General features: G+C 41.5%; 2 protein-coding genes across 7 annotated transcripts in view; both read right to left on the reverse strand.

Moving 5' to 3' along the window:
* Positions 1 to 1,445: 1,445 nt before the first annotated feature.
* On the reverse strand, positions 1,446 to 4,198 carry LOC143218871 (uncharacterized). Its single transcript, XM_076444416.1, has 5 exons — positions 3,871 to 4,198; positions 3,704 to 3,766; positions 3,514 to 3,631; positions 3,270 to 3,435; positions 1,446 to 3,195 (listed from the first exon to the last, which is right to left on the reverse strand). Exons 1-5 carry the CDS (start codon positions 3,926 to 3,928, stop codon positions 2,569 to 2,571), a joined length of 1,032 nt encoding a protein of 343 aa, XP_076300531.1. The 5' UTR covers positions 3,929 to 4,198; the 3' UTR covers positions 1,446 to 2,568.
* A 1,643-nt stretch (positions 4,199 to 5,841) lies between these two features.
* The window catches only part of Aralar1 (calcium-binding mitochondrial carrier protein Aralar1), a 35,762-nt gene continuing 22,014 nt past the window's right edge, over positions 5,842 to 19,589 (reverse strand). For 4 of the 6 annotated variants that reach the window (XM_076444406.1, XM_076444411.1, XM_076444408.1 and 1 more), the window contains exons 3-18: positions 19,030 to 19,172; positions 17,320 to 17,435; positions 17,110 to 17,249; positions 16,875 to 17,021; positions 16,073 to 16,214; positions 15,776 to 15,869; positions 15,093 to 15,128; positions 13,794 to 13,884; positions 13,515 to 13,590; positions 11,842 to 11,960; positions 11,596 to 11,766; positions 11,334 to 11,474; positions 11,068 to 11,262; positions 10,890 to 10,992; positions 10,185 to 10,275; positions 5,842 to 10,088 (exon numbers count right to left, since the gene is read on the reverse strand). In XM_076444406.1, the coding sequence (XP_076300521.1) occupies positions 9,905 to 10,088; positions 10,185 to 10,275; positions 10,890 to 10,992; positions 11,068 to 11,262; positions 11,334 to 11,474; positions 11,596 to 11,766; positions 11,842 to 11,960; positions 13,515 to 13,590; positions 13,794 to 13,884; positions 15,093 to 15,128; positions 15,776 to 15,869; positions 16,073 to 16,214; positions 16,875 to 17,021; positions 17,110 to 17,249; positions 17,320 to 17,435; positions 19,030 to 19,172 (1,989 nt within the window). In that variant the 3' untranslated portion in view covers positions 5,842 to 9,904. The remainder of the gene's footprint in view (positions 10,089 to 10,184; positions 10,276 to 10,889; positions 10,993 to 11,067; positions 11,263 to 11,333; positions 11,475 to 11,595; positions 11,767 to 11,841; positions 11,961 to 13,514; positions 13,591 to 13,793; positions 13,885 to 15,092; positions 15,129 to 15,775; positions 15,870 to 16,072; positions 16,215 to 16,874; positions 17,022 to 17,109; positions 17,250 to 17,319; positions 17,436 to 19,029; positions 19,173 to 19,589) is intronic. The other 2 variants (XM_076444407.1, XM_076444410.1) reach the window with 2 other exon arrangements.

Below are 19,589 nucleotides of genomic sequence, written 5' to 3' on the forward strand. Positions count from 1 at the left end.
GGAAGGACACCTCGGTGGATTCTGGCGCACAGGAGATCCCCGAAGCAGCCTCGAAACCAAGGAAAGGTGGAAGAAGAGCGAGCGCGAAGCAAGATGCTAGCGAACAGTTTTCGTTTTCTCAACCGGACAAAACAAACAATCCGCCATCGGATGAGAAAGGTAGTTCTTGCGATATAGAGTCTGCAGACTTGTTTTATTTGTAGCACGTTGACGATACCGTTTGCAATATTTCAGCTATTCAAGAAGTGCCGAACTTTGTGTTTTCCCCGCCTCATACCAGGTCGAAGACCGTGGCACCTGATAATCGTACGTGATTACTTTTCAATTAGATTCATTCTGTCGTTCTGCTTCCTATCTGCTCTGTCTACGACGCGCAACAGTCGCGCAAACTACCAACACATCAACTAAGAATCGTGCACTATTCTTTTCTTTTTGTATTAGCGTATTGAGCACTTCACCGTAGTCGCACATACTAATTTCTTCTTTTATTGTTCACGCAGGAGATTAAGCAACGTTATTCTATTTTGAGTAAGGACAACTCGGAAGAGGAAGAATCACAGCACATTGTACAGAGAAAGTCACAGTTTAAAAACACGGGTAATTACGTTCCGGTTATTGTAAATCATTGTAGGAGAAAATTTGTATTACCTAAAAGATCGAATAGCATGTCGAATTAAATGCAGTTAGTAATTCCATTTTCGACCGGTTCTCCAATTCTGATTGAACCATACACCGTCACAGTTTCGTAACGACTAAGGATTACAAATATTTCTTCCCGAAATTATGATTTCTTTTTAAATGACTGTTATATTTTTGCTGATTTCTTTATACAGTAGGAAACAGAATTTAATATGTGGGACCATAAGAGATGAAACGTTGTCACTGAAAGAAGCGAGTGTTTCTTTTTATTATCGAATATGTTTATCAGTGAACAATCCCTATATATTATCTTCGAGCTTAAATGTGCATTTTGTGTAGAGCATATTTTTCGAGGAAAGTGTGCTTTGTTGAAAAGATTATTTTGTATAATCTATAAATTTTTGTTCAAGTTGTTTCTATCATTTCATGCATCTCGCACATTAAACGTACATTTTACATTTATTTTTGTTATTTTCCTTACCGTAGAATCTCGAATCTTGTAGGCAGCTGTACAGAAAACAAAACGAAAATTGTTGATTTTTCTTTCGGAAACGTTTCAATCGAGAAGAAGAGTTACGAGAGTGTATTATATCGAACGAACATCTGATCTTAGTATTTGTATATCGCTAGAATCAATTACTTTTATATACTATTCGTCAAATATATTTGTTACATTATATTTATCATTATATCTTTTTTTTTCTCTCTTTCTCTATTTCACACACACACACACAAGCTTATGGAATGAATTACTGTTGTATGGTATATTAACATGCGTATGGGGTTTTCGATGAAAACGTGTATCATAGCTTTGTAAATAATTTATTACAATTTTACATTTATTACAATTTATTACCCATGTATAGATGTATTCATACAATAAATGTAAAAAATAATACTACTTCTATCGAATACAGAGATTTCCAAACACCATAAATAATATACTGTTTATATTTTAAATATTAAATTGGTATTTAAATAATACTAAAAATTAAACTGCTCTTATACTTCTTCCGAATATTAATCGTGTTTCGTTGATTAGTAGAAAAACCAGTGTAGCATTACGCTTCTCAAACTTAAATATTGGGAAATTGTTACAGAGATTATTAACATATATACTTTACTACATCTTTGAGTCTTAACAACTGAATTAGAAGCTATTAAGTTATCAAAGTGCCAAGAAGCACTTTGTTAAAGCACACCATTCAAAATTCATTTTTCTTTCATCTGGTTAACTCATCGATAATTAACTCATTTGGGTTCAAAGTGAGCGCTAATAATACATCTTTGGCAGTAAATTATTTCTCGCGCTGCACCTCAAGCACTTGAAAAGAGAATAATTCCCTCTAAGAAGCATGCACATCTTGTGTGTTATTAAACCTATTAAACAAAATTTCCTTCGCAGAAAGAGCGTGTATATATGTAGATTCGATTAAAGCCTGTCTCGATTTAATCGTTTCATAATTCAGTCTAAATAGTCAATCTTTTGTACATTTCTGTTTGCTTATTTGATTACGTCGCCTTCAAAACTCCGATTGTCTATTTCACTATGCCCTTTTTGCTTCCTCATAAAAATCTTTGTTGTCAGCACAATAGATATATCATCGTATCTTAAATGGATTGTAAATGTACACGATTCAAGGCAGGTCTACGATTTAGGACGGTGCGCAACTCGTTATTTCAAATGTTAGACCTTAAACATTCATCGATCTCATTTTACACCGTACCCTTTTTCTCGAAGGCACATTTCTCTTCATACTATGCAAAGTATTGCTTTTACTGGGACGAGTCTCCTTCTACGTTCCCGAGCTTCTTTTCAAAGTTGAACTCTAGGTTTCTACAATATATTATACTAATGATTAATGTTCTTATGGCAACAAAACGTAGTTTCATCGAAAGTACTTGATATATTCGAACCTTGAAATCATTTTACTGCTGTTTGCAGCCGTCCTTTACTCTACGTTTCTGTTTCTCTTCGTGGACCTGTGACGGGGACTGCATTTGATTTCTTCGTTGTCCTTGTATAGGCATGTAGCATGGTATATCTTCGTTCATAAGCTCCTGGGGTGGTGTAGGTAACGCGTACGTAGGACTGACAGTACTGCTCGAGCTACTGGAAGTGTGTCGGTGCACATTTCCATTGTACGTGGGATCGATAATCGCAGCCACGTTTGGTACTTCTCGTATACTCTCCACAGGATCATCCAGTATCTGGATCTCCTCGGGATCCGGATATTCTGGACAATTCAGATTCGGCTGCATCCTACTTTTACCAGGCGTAGCTTTCAAGTCCAGCTTGTCTGGCCTCTGAGGCTTTTCAGTAACGCTCTGCTCCTCCATATCTTTCTGAAGTTGTTTCTCCAGCTTTCTCTGTCTTGCTCTTTGCCTAGCCTTCCTAGCCTTCGCACGCTCCTTCTGTTGCAACATCTTGGCCAATTCTGCATCCTGTGCTTCCATCGCAATCTTCTGATCCAACAGAAATTGTTCGTCCACGGGTCCATCCTGAGTGTCTATAGCATTCTCTTCTTCCTCTTGCTGCAACTTCCTTGCTAGTTCCTTTTGTCAATAAATATAATATTAATAAAAGACATCTCATTAATGCATTTAAATTAGCAATGCTGTACCACTACCTCATCCTTTTCCTCTTGAATGTGTTTCTCAAGTTCCAACTGTGTTACTTCATCGTCGAGTCTCAACTGTAATCTCATCTGCTCTTGCAACTCTCTTTCTTTCTGCCTTTCTTCTCGCTCAAGGGTCAGAGCAATCTGCTTCGCCACCATAGCATCTCTTTCCTCTCTGAAAAATCGTGTATGTATATCGTTGTGAAAAAAATCTATAGATGCAGCACATAACGAGAGCTATATAGATACGGACTGTTGTTGAACGTAGCTTTGATATCTCATCGCTTCCAATTCCTGTTCCACCTTCGCTTTCGGTAGATCTTCTCTGACTTGGGCATTGCGCACTTTGTTGCCGGTGTAGTGTTCCCTGACTGCGAGCAACAATACGGTGAGATCATTCTGGCAGGAGGAGAGCTTTCGAATATGTTTGATTAAATACCTACTTTCTTCGTCCTGCAAACGGTACGCGAGTGCCCCGTCCTCGTGAACCAACCACTCCCGGCAAACTGCGATAGCATCAAAACGGAGTTGCATTAAATCGCCACAATCTAATCGCGATGATCGCGATCAAAAGTGACAGCACATAATTCGTGAACAGCCGTCGTCTTACCTTCGTTTACTCGACCAGCCTTGGGAAGAGAGTCCGAGCTCAACACAGATTTCGCCATCTCGAGTTCAAAGTTGTCTCTCCTTCCGTCGGAGGAACCTCCGCTCCGTGTCGTCCGACTTTCTTGTTTACAACCACCTTACGAGACACATACGACGTTGTTTTCTCTCCATCTTGAATCGCAGTGAATAGACCCTGTGCGCGTGTTGGTCCTATTCTCTCCGACGGTGTGCATTTCTCTTTTCTCAGTGTGCGTGGGGAACGTTCTCAGCGAGCCTGTGATAGAACCGCACCTGTGTGCGTGTGCGCGCACACAATCGCGCGATCTTCCATGCGAGAGGTTTCTCTGAAACGTAGCGATGGCTACGAACGATTCGCGAACAGTGATGAAATATTGTGCAAGATTTTTCGCACATGCGTGTCCAAAACAGTATAACGTATCTATATTATGATAACAAGGTAGTGGAGCCCTGGAGCAGTTATATTGGCGGGAAAGGACCGATATTTTACAGGGTGTTCAAGGTAAATACACATTGTATCAAGAATTTTTCTTTACTGAGGCTAAAATCGCCGCGCATACGCGAGAAATCTTGCACAATATCTCACCACTGGTTAAGTTTCCAACGATTATTTCAACCGCGATTCTAGGATATTTATTTCTGTCTGTATAGGTTTTCACATATGTATTACGCGATCATGGGCTGTATTTCCGAAAGCCCCGATGCTTCGAATTGGCTGATATATGTTCTTTTTTGGCAAAAATGAAGATTGCGGGAAGGATTTTCGGCGTCTCGATAAACAATTTTTTATCACCGCGGTTTATATTTTACGACAGTGGTCGGCAAACTCATTAGTCAAAAGATTTCTTCCGAGAGTCAAATTCCTTTACAAAAACCCAGTTTTTAAAAAGATACACTGAATAAACCTGAAAATTGTATTAGAATACTATTACATTAAAATAAAATAGGTTTATTTATACACGTCATTTGTGGAAGAACCGCACTCAAGTAGGCAAAGAGCACAGTTTGCCGACCACTGTTCTTCAAAAACCTGCTATAGACTTGTACGCTGGGTCATTGTAATTTTCGTTTATACCCAACGCTGTTCATACGCCGCGTTCAATGTGTAGTCATATAGTAGTAGTTGTTCTAGTAAAGGTAGTACGTCTGATAGTAAGGGAACGTACTCACGCCGAACGTTAGTCAAGTGGATAGTAGAGACCCATTTAGAAATGCAGCTCCTCACTGCAACTGAATGTACAATTTGCTCGAAGAATTTCTATGGGCGTACAAAGGATACTGTAGGCATACCAATTCAATTTGCATATGTTTCCACTTCTTCGGTATGTGTTTAACGACAGTATTATAATGATTGTTAACATCGAGCTATAGCTATATATATTATAGTTCCTTCAATAATTAATTTAACACATAATGGTCGACGAAAGGATGAGATGGGACGTGTTTAAACCTCGTCGTTTCATCATAACGAACGTATACCATTTGAATTCGAATTTTTTTCAGCCTACATTTTTAGCTATGTTAGTCAGATACGATTTATGTGTCAGTTAAAATTTTTAAATATATATGTAAAAGGAAATTGATGCACAGATGAGATCCGAATGGATTCAATAATATATATATATGGTTGCAACGAAATTTTTTAAATTAGTTTAAATGTATTCTCTTGTTAGAATGATTTTCTATTGAATCTTCGACGAATAAAACGCGGAAAGCGCATGCACAGTTCATTATTATGCACTGGACTAGATGATTCTTACCGTATTCACCATAATTCACAGTGTAAATATCGGCAAGAATTATTCAGCACTATTTTGGCACAGTGGCGTCATCCGTGGTGAAACGCTGAGACTGTAGGACAAACATTACCGACAGAGGAGACGTAAGATAATAAATTGCGGGAAAAACAAAAGAAGAACGATAGAAAGGCTTACTAAATTTCGAGCAAATCAACGAAGAGTTTTTTCTTAAATAATATTTATTCTTATTTTAAAATATATGCGCAACAGCTTAGGTGTTATTCACAATTAGGTATCTCATCCTTTCACTTCTTTTTGTTTGATTTACAAGTATGTAATACAAGAGACAATATACAGATACATATATAGATACAAGTTTATATCGTGCGAGACAGAAACTTGTATCTGTACATACATCTATACAATTCGCAATGAGGTAAATCTAAATTATCAAAGATATTACGACTGACGAAAGTCCGTAAGAATTGAATTCGAAATTGCCTAACTAATCGGCCTTCCGGTTTATCGTTAAGAATCTAACACGAGTAGATCACAGATCGTAGAACGTCGAATTTGATTTGCTTCAACTGCGGGGATGAGGGGCGAGAAATACCTAGCGTAATTAATTAGTCTATTATCTTTATCATTTATACCGGTAATCCTTTTTTCTTCCTTCGTTTAAATTACATTTCATAGATTCTTGTTGGACACGACGATATTAAACCTGTCGATCCACGGAAGTGAAACATAGTCCCTTCGTCTAATCAAATATACTTTTAACGATCGCTCTCACATTCGACGACGTTAACACGTTCCGTGCGGATTTCCTTTTCAATTGATACGTTAATGTTAAATAACACCGCAGTGTCTAAACGTTTTTTGTTACTCTCATAAACATCCAGCGAAACCGCAACGAACATGTTAACACGGTCCCCATTGTTACTCATAAAATATAGATTTACAAATACAGATTATTTTCTTAGTTTCTCTGCTGTGTGGTTTTGTGCGATCACGTAACCATCTCGGGTTAAGTCCGCCGCAAACGAGTGGTCGTAACAGGTGGAAACAGCGGCCACCCGCAAATACAGGTCGAAATTCCAGACGTATCGTTTTATTTCTAAAAAAGACCCTGACATTTAAGAGTCTCGTTTGCAGGATCGCAAGATTTTCAGATTGCCTTCTTACTTCTCGATAATGCGAGAGAAGATGGGGTTTTTCAGTAATTTAAATAAAAGATCAATCTAGGCCGCAGTCGCCCCAAAAAGTCCTACTTTTATGTTTACGGAATAGACCGCGGATGTTTATGGAATTTTTTAATTTTGCAGGCAAATTTCAAAAGTGGGAACAAATAAAATCTTATTCTCAGTGATAGTCTTTACAGATCCGAAATAAGTAAAGATCGTATTAAATTCCGTGGAATTTTATATTCTAGCATTTTCAGCAATCTAATTCGGAAGTATAAAGCTGCGACAGCTACATGCTGCCGAATAATGCAAATTACGCCTCGCAAACGTAAAAATAGGACTTTTGAGAGAGATTGACTTTTATGTACTGAAGAACCCCATCTCTGCATTATCGAGAAATGAGAAGGCGCATTTCGCACCCTTGCAATCCTGGAAACGAGTTCACCCACTTAACACTTTCACTACTGACTGTGTCGAAGCCCGTCGCTTTTCGTCAGATTAGTTCGAGAGCGTAGCGAACGCGTTAAATGTCGTTCAGGACCTCGGAGCCGGAGAAAGTATACGAATTGCATAGCGATTGTGACAGTAGCTGCAAAATCGGAGACGATCATGGAATGTGTTGAAACGGAAGAGTGCTCGCGAGCTGATCGTGATCTTAGGCCGGACAAGTAAAAAAAAAAATCCCCGCGAGAACGAAAACGAAAGACTCGCTGCGCCGTGTGCACTCTCTATAAACTGTTCTCTCGTTCGAATTTCTCTCTATTCCCCCATCTCACCCTTCCTTCCCACAATTCCCGCCTGTATAGAACGAGATCGATACTCGACAGATATATCCGTAGCAACATTAAAAATCTGTGACGACGACAACAATCAATTAGGATTAGTCTGTGGTGCACGAGATGTGTAGTTTATAAAAAAACCAACAGTGTATTGAGCTGCGAATGCCCACGACGGATTCCTGAATGTTTCTCATAATTTCTATGCGCTCGGACAACGACGAACACCTCGGAAGACTGTTCATATTCGACTATAAACACCTCTTGCGTGCATTGACTGATGGAACGCGAGGTCCGGTCGACTAATAACAGCCTTCTCGAATGTTCACGTTTGTCGGCGCACGTATATATACACACAAGCTAATTATATTACATATACAACGTATGTATGTACATTAAACTATGATTAGGATGGTTGAATTGATATTTTCGGCCAGGACGCAGGCCATAAACGCGCGTGTCTCGTTGTCCGTCGACGGTGTCCGAGGCTTCAGGGTCTCCCGTGACCCTTGATCCACTCTTCAGACCGAGGAAAACCGTACTTCTGAATTTACCTTGGAAATTCAAGTGGAACGAACCCTGATGCCTCGGACAAGCTCGCACGTCTCTACCGGTATACTTCTCTCTTTCTCTCTGATTTATATACACAATCAACCGTTCCCCGCGAACAGAGAAAACCTAACCGCGAGACTATACAACCGGTACATCTTCCCCTTGTATCTCTGTCTGTCGCTCCACTTATTACAAAAATATATATTGACCATCTGAACCGGCTACGGGTAGCGTGTCAGGTCATCATCGTGAGATAACACGTGGTCTCGATTTGGACGCCGATAAAATTGCTTCTCGCTGATGATGATGATGCGTAACGAAAGAAAAACGTTCTCGACGCGCGAACAGATCAAAACGTGTACAGATACGCGTAGAATAGAGAATTAAGCGTGGCAGGCAGGCAGGCAGGCGTTCGCAATTGTTCACCGTTCAAGTTAAAAGTAGTAGTGTGCAGCGTTCTATCGAGGATTCGACAAGAGCAGCGCCTGATCGTTCAACCCTTTGCACTCGGAGTTATTTTCATTCCAGAACCAAATTTTTGCACACGAAACCGATCCGATTTACACGTGCAATACTGAAATGTTTAGTAACTTATTCAGTACGAATTCGATAACGTACGAAATAGTTTGAATAGTGGTATAACAATTTTTGGTGGCGTCTCAGAGTCGCCATTCGGGTGCGAAGGGTTAACTTCAAAATGGAACACAATAGTTTGGTAAAGAGACAAACGAATGGCAGTCGCGACTAGAAGAAGAAGAATTCGGAAACGAGCAGGCTGCGAGCGTCAGCCGGGGCTCTGGGAACACGGTACGATCTCTGTCGGCGCCAGGACCGACGAAAGTATCTTTCGCATAACTGTGGCGACGGTGTGCTAGAAAAATAGTCGAGCTCTCGGAAAAAAGCGTGTATCGTTCCGTCGAAGATTCAAGGCGAGATATAAAAAGTAGAAAAAGTAAGATGCAAGGAGAGGGGGGCGGGGAGGCATGCGAAGCATGAGCCGGTTCTCCCTCTGATCAAAAATATTTTCCAGCCTTCGTTTTGATTATGAATCCGGCAGGGACAGTGTCGTGTCTCACCCTTTCCGCCTTTTTCTCGGTGTCGTTTCAATTCGGAACTGAATAGTTTATAGGAAACGTAATGTTGTCAGAAGCGAAAACGTTATTGCCGCGCCGACGCAGAAACGTTGGAGAATGATGCAAGCAAGGGGCAACTACGCAAGGTGTCCCACGATATGCGATTCCGACCCTGGAGTTCAACGAAAGATAGAGTTTAATGGTTGTCTGCTTGTTCGTTTTCTGCTGAATGATCGGGTGTAAGCATAAAACGATCGAGCGAGATGAAGAACGCCCAACAATGGTCTTTAGGCTAAACCGTCCTCAAGTTTGGACCTCGTCCAGAGTAACGATCGTCCTCGGCAACGATCACCGGTGATATTGTGCGCGTTCAGCTTCCGTTAAAAGGAATCCTAACGGTCGCTCTACTTTGTTTTCTTGATCCGGAATCGAGGGTGCTATCCTCGTGTGGTCTCTCGTGGTTCTAGGGTTCCTTCGTCTATCTCCCCGTCTGTGTGTGTGTGATCTTCCGCTTCCTCTCGTGGATTTCCTGACGCGGGGCCGGGAGCCAGGAGCCTAAACTGAAGCGCGATTCGTTTGGATCGATCAAGACTCGGATCGACTCGATTCGTCTCGGTTTTTTTCGTGGATTCTATGGAGCTCTCTGTATACTCTTTGCTTCCCTAACAACGGCGATTCTCGCGCCTACGGACCTTAATCCTTTGATCGTTTCCCTGGGGCAACTTGGAACCTCGGCAGGCAAAGGCCAAACTTGCTCTCGATGCCCGTGAAGATCGGCAACGCGATTTGGTAGCCGCCTATGTGATCCGGGTTCGTCGAACGGATCTCGTGCGCCACTCCCGTGGCCGGGATCCTCTGCTCAGACCCTGCCGGTCGCCTGAAACCAATACGTTTGTTAGTATACTGTCCGGGCGATCGGCTGCGTAATAGTAACAACCCTAGTCCGTAACTCGAACAAATCCAGTGTACTTACGATCCTCCGAAGTCGACCACGAACAGCCTCTGCAGCAGTTCGTAGGTGAACAGGGTGACGCCAAACTGCGGCGACGATCTGAACACTCGTGCTGTAAAAGAGAGAGCGGCGATGAATCTAGAACTAGCCGCGGAGAAACGTCCGACAAGTCATTAGAAAACTGTGTTCGATGAATGTTATAATAATGATGGTGCTCCCGCGGGGAGGCGTCGAACGTTGGCTTCCGACACGCGGCGCAATGTTTGTCGCGGATCGCGACGGGACGATTCACATGAACATCAACAGAATCGTGCGACGATCAAAAAACTCATCGGGGGTTAGAAGTTACGGGTACAGAATGAGAGTGAGAGAACGAGAAACGGAAAAGAGATGGGAGAGAGCTTGAACAAATAGGGGGGATGAGGGTGGACAGATTAAAAAAAAAAAACTCTAAAAGACCACGAAGAGGCTGGCAGGCACAGAGAAAAATAAGTACTCACTTAGAAGCAAGTGGCCAGGTCATATTGGAGAGGGGAAGAATAGTCGAAAGATGCAACAGGGCCAATCCCCGCGCATGCAATCGACCAAAATCAAAATATATTACCAACTGTCTTCGCATACAGTGTCAAATAAAATTCCCCCGCATTCCTAACTCGCTACCCGCGCTCCGACAAACCCAGATCGATCGATCGTCGAACGCGGGATCTAAATAGCTTTTCTAAGTACCTGTTGCTCCCTTCCAGAACGCTCTAGCCCCTTCTTCCTTGAATATTTTCTGCGCACAGTCTAGCAGCCCGTTGTACGTTGTCTGACCCGCTCTGGCTACCACCTATCGAACCATTAAAAAAGTGTAAACAACGCGTACGATAGATAAACAGAACATTCGAAACGTAAGGAGACCCACTTGTAATCTCGTTTTGATCACATCGGCAGGAGTGACTAAAGCCGCGGCAGGCACGCCGGCGAGTGCACCAGCAAACAGGAGAGAAAGGGGTGTGTTGTAGCCTCCCTCGTCCGCCAATTTCGTTTTCGTGTGGGCGTACATGGGGAAATAGATGGCACTGAAGGGAATATCCCGGAGGAAACAAGCCCTGGAACCCTGAAATCAAGAAACACGCGTTATCAGATAGAATGCTCATTTCTTGAGTAATCCACGAAGTTCGAACTTACTTTGTACAATCCAAACAGACCGAGCTCTTTGACGACGGACCAAGCTCTCACTTTCTGCGCTCCAGCTATCTCTCCGGCCACTTGAAGTCGGATCTTAACGATCTCCAAAGGATTGGTGAATATCACTTGAGATCCTCCAGCCTGGAATAGTTTATATTTAAGTGGCTACTTTCAAGCGGAGCAGCTTGTATAATTTTTTTCAGAGAGGGAGGATCAACCAGGTTGAAGGACGACGAGTCTTCGAGTGACTAGGATCACTTACACAGGCGCCGGACATAATCTCCCCGTAAAGTGGCAGATTGCCATTCTTATCCATGAACTTATCTCTGACGAAGTCGTTGACGGTCAGCTTGATCGCTTTTTCAGGCGCGACGCCCATCAACTGCGGCAGCAGTCCTCTGTAAAGCCCGAAGAAACCCTCGTGCCGGATTACCTGTCAAACGCGAAACACCAGCTTCATGATTAACAATGCAGGCGGTGTGTCGTAGCGAGACTTTTCGATTCCAACCTTTTTCAAGCAATCAAAGCTGTTTCGGTACATCAGCTCGCCGACCAAAGAGCCGGTCCTCTGGTTCTGCAACCTCGTCTTTACCAGGTCGATGGGGTACACAGCTGTCGCGCCCACCGCTGTACAGAATATTCCTTCGTCTAGTTCTCTCTTTTATCGTAACCGGAGACGATCGAGTGGCCATCGAGAAGAGAAGCTGCTCTTTACGGCTACTAAACCAACCCCCGCGCGGCTACAACTAGACACGCGAGACTGGGACAATAGCACTCTCGACTATAGCTCACACAGCCTAGGCTCTCTTTCATCGGCCAACCATTTACCGGTTTCGTTTGCAAGACTCTTCGGCTCTTCGATTGCCGAGCTAACCTTTACACCCTTGTGCAGTCAGCCAAAATGTATAGATTATTTAAAACCTTTCTGTATTTAACATGTTTGCACAAATTCTCATTATACGGTCATTCCATGCCGAATCGATCACTTTTTGCAGGCACCATCGTCGATTTTGTTCTAAATGAAATATGTTGTAGTCCATGAGAAATTAGGGGCGGTTTAAGTCATCATTTTGCCGGTTTCGAATTTTTTTAGAAATGGCAGACCTTCAAAGTTTTCAATTTTTGCCCATTTCGGCGAAAACGGGCCTCTCTTTACGAATTTTTATCTCGGGAACTGTTTGTCCGATTGAGCTACATTTTTTTTGTTTTATTCGGGAAGGATTGGGCTATTACAAAATAATTGTTTCAACCTCGAAAATCAACTTCTCGAGGTATAAATAGGGTTATTTAGTCATATACAGTCTGCTGGCATTTTCTTGAGACCAGCGATATAGACGACGGACCATAATAGCCGTGCGCTCGACTCGTCTCTACCTGAAACGGAGGTACACGGCGTACAAGGGCTCATTTTAAAGGGGAAACTTCAAGGAATATAACCACAATTTTGTTCTAAATTGAAATCAATCCAGCCCCTCATCGAAAAAAACGTAAAAAAAGAATTTGTTTCCATTTTTCCATTTTGTAATAGCCCAATCCTTCCAGAATAAAACAAAAAAAAATGTAGCTCAATCGGACAAACAGGTACCGAGAGAAAAATTCGTAAGCGAGGCCCGTTTTCGCCGAAATGGGCAAAAATTGAAAACTTTGAAGGTCTCTGCCATTTCTAAAAAAATTCGAAACCGGCAAAATGATGACTTAAACCCCCCCTAATTTCTCATGGACTACAACATATTTCATTTAGAACAAAATCGACGATGGTGCCTGTAAAAAGTGATCGATTCGGCATGGAATGACCCTATAAGACTATACATCAATATACCAGCGAGTAAAGAATGGACATTCAGAGAAATTCTGTAATATTTTTTAGAGGAACATTAACAAATTGTTCAAAGAAGAACAGAAAATGGGCACCCGGTTAAATACAGCAGAGTCTCTTTTAACGAAGACATCTTTTAAAAATCGGTTTCTCGGTAAACAAATTCGGGAAAAATCACAGTCGTGCGCGCTGTTAACAGAAGGTATCTTCAAGAAAAGTCACAGTGGTTTCCGAACGTTGTGTCCCAGTCTCGAGTGTTCGACGTGTTCAGGCGAATCGAATCGACGCAATCCTGGAGACGCGCGGTTCACGGCTGCAAGAATCGTTAAGAGATTTGCTCGGTCAGGTTTTCTCATAAGACGTACCTCCTCCAATCGAGCCGAGGACGAAGCGATATCCGCTCTCTAGTATCTGCACGACCACGCCCCGCTCTTCCGGGCTCTGAAATAGAAGAACGCCGTGGCTGTTAAACGCTGCGACCGGTGTTAACGTTCTCGGCCGATTTTCTACAACGGTTCATTCTCCCGGGGATGATTGTCCGACTGACAGACAGACATACAGACTCTGACCGACTGGCATCCATGACCGGGCGTGTGACAAAACGACCACACGGGGCGCTTCTAGAATTCCCGTCGCACACTTACCGACACCGCCTTAATCTCGGCTAGGCGTTTTGTAATTTGCTTGAAATACTGCTCAGGTGTCATATCCACGAGATCATTGTATACAATTTTCCTGAAACCCGAGAAAATGCCTGCTCAATATAGGTGAGTTGTGGCTTCCGGTCGGCGTGAAAGCGATATTTTTGTTCGACGAGAGAGAGAGAAAGAGGGGGCGGGGATGAAAGACAGATAGAAAGAGACATAGAGAGAGAGAGAGAGAGCGATAGAAATAGATAATAGAAAGAGTAAGGGTAAGAAGACAGAGAGTGAGGGGGTGTGTGAACGGATCGTTATCGTAATAATTCCCTCAGTGTTTGTCCCCCTTCGAGAACCGGGAATGGTGCGTGTATATGTCTAGGATGATCGTTATAGCAACGTCGATGGCACTGGTTCGAGCGAATACTAAGAATCCTGGCAAACGGAGCTCCTCGAACGGGTCCTTAAAGTCTGACGAGAAAGGCTTTGATTTAGGTTGCAGGAGTGCTGGGGAGAGAGAGAGAGAGAAAGAGAGCAGAGACAGGGAAGATAGAGCATAATAGTGGAATCGTTAGTGCCCACGGTGTGCAAATGTTTGCAAATACCATCGTCCTAAGATAGATATATGCCAAAGAAAGTAGGTGAGAGACAAATATGGTGTGTTCGATTCGTGTCGGCTGCACCGTGCACCTGAAACCACTTCGATCATCGTACACACGCAACCATTCTCCCGGAAAATGTTCCAGACAAGACAATTGAATGATTCCAAAGAGAAAATATAATCCTGATCGGTTCTACTGCGAGTGATTGCAGCTATCCTTTACATGTGTCAACGTACCGATGCATCTACTCGAAGAAACACCAACCGCATCTTCCCAGAAATCATTCGATTCTTATTTGAGACATTCTCTGGCAAAATCGTTGCTTGCATGGCAACTGCAGCGGTTCCATTTGCAAGCTACATCCTGTGTACATGTATACGAGTACACGAAAGGATTTCGCAGCTGACCCGAGCATTCGCGGAAACATTCGAGATGCCGGAGTCGCGCGATACCCGCGTGCATGTACGAGTATACGTGTGCATGTGTGTTGTAGAGGTAAGTATATCCGTGTGGCAAAAGGAATGGGAATTTTCGTCTCCGAAAGCCAGCGATCTCTCGGACAACGTTTCTCGAGACTCGTTTTACGTGTGGTTTTCGTGCGGTTCAGAGAGATTCCCGTTGCTTTCGCGCGTGGCCAACAACATTATGCTTTCTTAGAACAGACTTATAGCACGTGATTATTCTTGTATATACAAAGACGCACCCAAGCCGCGATTCTGCCTCGTCATCTTCCGTAGATCTGATCATATCCAGGCAGCGTAAACACGTAAACAAATACATTGAATCATGAGAGAGCCACGATCGTCGCACACCGAACAGATTTCGGAAAATAAGAGTGTGTAAATTGCATTCGGAACAAAACGGTTTTTCTGTTTGTTTGTTTGATCTTTTTTTTCTTTGTCTTGTTCGAGGAGGGCGATTCAGAGAAATGGTAGTGGATTGTTCTTTCGCTCGATAGGGCACGTCGTTCATTGTCTTCCTTTGCCAAGGAACGAGAGACACGTTTGGATGATGACGATGCGCTTGCTGGTACAACGGATAGCATTTCACACGGTGGCTAACATTGTTTTTTCGTTTCTTTCTTTTTCACCCGGTTCGGTTTTATCGCTCCGCATTGTTGTTTCTGCTTTTCGTTGACCAGATCAGCGAGGAAATGATTACGTTTCTATCGCGTTTATCGTTTTATCGGGGCGGCTACCCACATCCTCGACACCCGCGATGATACCGATACGAGAAACGGAGAATGAGAGACAGAGAGAGAGTGAGAGAGAGCTCGGTGTGTATCGCTTTTGTTTTTTCTGATATCCTGCTCTTGCGGTTCACGCCCGTTCGATCGATCCACGCTGAAGAGAACCGCTCTTTGCTCTCCGGATCGTAGATACTCACCCAGTCTGATGAAGCAGGTCGCAAAGCTGAAACAGAATGTCCACCTCCAGCGGCGTGATCTGCGACATCATTTGCGCGGAATGGAGAAACCTCTCTGAAAACGAAACGCATCTATTAATGAACCAGACTTCAGTCTTTTCGCTAAACTAGATGGATTAGTTTACTAGGATGTTCATGCAGTTTTTGTACACGAATTTTAACAATGTCGAATCAAATAATTGCATAAAGATCCGCAGTTTACACGCGAGTTATACGCGGCACACCGTTATTTTTCACAACTTTTTTAGGCTTCGGTACCTTTGGTAACTTCGTCGTATCTGTGGCCGTTGGTCGCGTTCAGGTAGATACGTTTTATCAGCTCCATATTGTTCAGGAGCGAGTTGAACGCCATGAAATACGGAAAGCTGATTTTCCTTCCCGATTGACCGATACTTGCAGCCTGAAATCGAACGGAGTTTCCATAGTATTGTAAATTGTAACACACATAGCGTAACAAGAATACGTTTGGTCGTGGCAAGTCGTGACTAAAACATTTTAATCGCTTCTAGTGCTCCGTGGGTTCAGTGTTAAAAGAATTTAAGAAGGTTCACATTATTATTTAAGGGGGGAACCTTGTGTAAAATGAAATTTCTGAGCATTCTTCTCTCTTGTGCGTACATCTGCGAACATCGGAGATGTTCTTGTTTTCTTGAAACGAATTTTCTAAAGGTTAAAAAATGTTCGTACCATAATCTCCCTATTTTTCCCATATTCTGCCAAGTTTCAGCTTTAATTTAAAAAAAATTTCATCGCTCTACCTCATTTCTATCGAAAGTTCTTTGATTCTGTCTCCGATTTGGACGAAAGGTCCCACTGTGCGCCGTTGCAACATTGATGTTAACAATTAAAATTTACAAAAGCTATTTTTCGTTACATTATAACATTAATAAGTGATACCTCAAATGTTGAATCAATCTACGCATTAGATTTTTCAAAAAAAATTCTTGAAAAACGGGCCATTTACACAAGGTTCCTCCCTTAATTTCTGATGGCTCTCAACCGGAACTGATTCACGTGACAACCAGTTGATTTTTTTGTTATTCTAAAGAAAGCAGCTTACGGCGACCAAGTTGTCCCTGACGTTCGGCGTCAGCAGATGACTCTTGATGCTGAGCATGATGTCTTGGAAGTCCATCGCCGTGATGAAACCCTGTCCCTCCTTGTCGAACTTCTTGAAAGCCTCTGTCGCATACTCTTCGTGAAAGTCCTGATCGCAGACGACAAATGAAGTCTCAGTTCAGAAACAAAATCGCAGAAGACAAAAATATAGGAGGAGAAAACTGGTTTCCACGTACATGTAAAAACTGACTGAACTCCGCGTAGCTGATCAACCTCTGTTTATCTTTGCCGAAGTAGAGCTTGATGAAGCTGCTGTCCATGTTGAACGGCATCCTTTGATGCAGCTCCGTCTTCATCATCACCTCAGCGAACTCCTCTGCAAGGGAACATGTTTGTCAGATACTGTTCTACTGTTAAACTGCTTCTGTGTCTCTTGGTCGACTTACCAAACGCAACCATTCCATTTCCATTAGTGTCGAACAGCTGGAAGGCTGTCTTGTAGAGAGCGTCCGGCACGCAGAGCAGGCCCTCGAACGCTTGGAACTCGGCGAAAGATATGACTCTGCAAGGGAAATGCAAATGATGAACTTTATAATAAAGGATTTTATAACTAGACAGTGGATTTTATGCGTTTATGACAAAAATCAGTAGGTGAAACTTAAAACAGTCAAAACTGTCAAAACATTTACAAACGTAAAAATATGGAGACGTTATTTTCAATCAATTAGAATTATTTACACAAGAAATAAATCTTTATCTAGCTCCATTTCCATGCAAATGAGGCATAAAAATTTTATTTTGCATAAAGATCCACTATCTACCTATTTATGTCGTATCCAAAAATTTTATAAGGTAAATCAGTGGATGAAGCATGAAACAGTAAAAACGTTTAGAAAACGGAGACGTAAAAATATGGAGACGTTATTTTCAATCAATTAGAATTATTTACACAAGAAATAAATCTTTATCTAGCTCCATTTCCATGCAAATGAGGCATAAAAATTTTATTTTGCATAAAGATCCACTGTCTACCTATTTATGTCGTATCCAAAAATTTTATAAGGTAAATCAGTGGGTGAAGCATGAAACAGTAAAAACGTTTAGAAAACGGAGACGTAAAAATATATAGACGTTATTTTCAATCAATTAGAACTATTTACACAAGAAATAATCTTTATTTAGCTCCATTTCCATGCAAATGAGGCATAAAAATTTTATTTTGCATAAAGATCCACTATCTACCTATTTATGTCGTATCCAAAAATTTTATAAGGTAAATCAGTGGATGAAGCATGAAACAGTAAAAACGTTTAGAAAACGGAGACGTAAAAATATGGAGACGTTATTTTCAATCAATTAGAATTATTTACACAAGAAATAATCTTTATTTAGCTCCATTTCCATGCAAATGAGGCATAAAAATTTTATTTTGCATAAAGATCCACTGTCTACCTATTTATGTCGTATCCAAAAATTTTATAAGGTAAATCAGTGGATGAAGCATGAAACAGTAAAAACGTTTAGAAAACGGAGACGTAATAATATGGAGACGTTATTTTCAATCAATTAGAATTATTTACACAAGAAATAATCTTTATTTAGCTCCATTTCCATGCAAATGAGGCATAAAAATTTTATTTTGCATAAAGATCCACTGTCTACCTATTTATGTCGTATCCAAAAATTTTATAAGGTAAATCAGTGGATGAAGCATGAAACAGTAAAAACGTTTAGAAAACGGAGACGTAAAAATATGGAGACGTTATTTTGTGGGTTAAAACAATAAAAATTCAGTGGGTTAAAACAATAAAAACGTTTAGAAAACGGAGACCTAAAAATATGGAGACGTTATTTTCAATCAATTAGAACTATATACACAAGAAATAAATTTCTATTTAGCTCAGAGCTGTGCTAATTCAATCACGCGATTGAATTACATTGTATTTCAATTATACAGGGTGTCTCAGCAGAAGGAGTACACCTAAATATCTCCTTTATTTTTAATGGGACAAAAAATATTTATGGCATAATTTAAATGTTAAAATTGTTCAACGTCTTGTTTCAGTGTGGGTGCAGCTTCAGAGACTTTTTAGTGATTTCTAACGACATCGAGCAACCAGTAGTTGAATGGAAAAGTATGCGGGGAAAAAACTGACCCATCTTTGCTGGTGTCGACGATACCGGCGAGCAAATTGACGGAGTCAGGGTTGTAATCTGGATTGGTGTAGAGGCCAAGGTAGCTTCGTACGAAGTCAGCCGGGGTCATGTACCGCTCGCCATTCTTCTCCTGCGATGCGTACTACGAATTCGCAAAAAGAACACAGTCTTACGAGCTGACACTTTCATTTGGAAGAAAGCTACAGTCGGTGTACGAGGTATTTGTACAAAGTAAATAATTTTTTATAAAAATTTAGTCGCAATTGCGGTGGAAAAATAGTAAAGGTCTCAATTTTTTTATCTGTGCCTGTAATGAAAACTTAAAACATGTATCTTGTAAATCTAAGTCAATTCTATACATGTACAAAGTTTCATCGAAATCGATCAAGATTCTTATGAAACATAATTAAACGAATCGCAGACCCCAAATTCGATGATTTTTACATCTCACAATGCTCACAGCTTTTTTATGCGTCAACCGTTTTCAATGAAACTTTGTACATATATAGAACTAACTTAGATTTACGATATACACGTTTTAAATTTTCATTACGGGCAC

This window comes from Lasioglossum baleicum, chromosome 20 (assembly GCF_051020765.1).
Source record: "Lasioglossum baleicum chromosome 20, iyLasBale1, whole genome shotgun sequence".
Lineage (NCBI taxonomy): Eukaryota > Metazoa > Arthropoda > Insecta > Hymenoptera > Halictidae > Lasioglossum > Lasioglossum baleicum.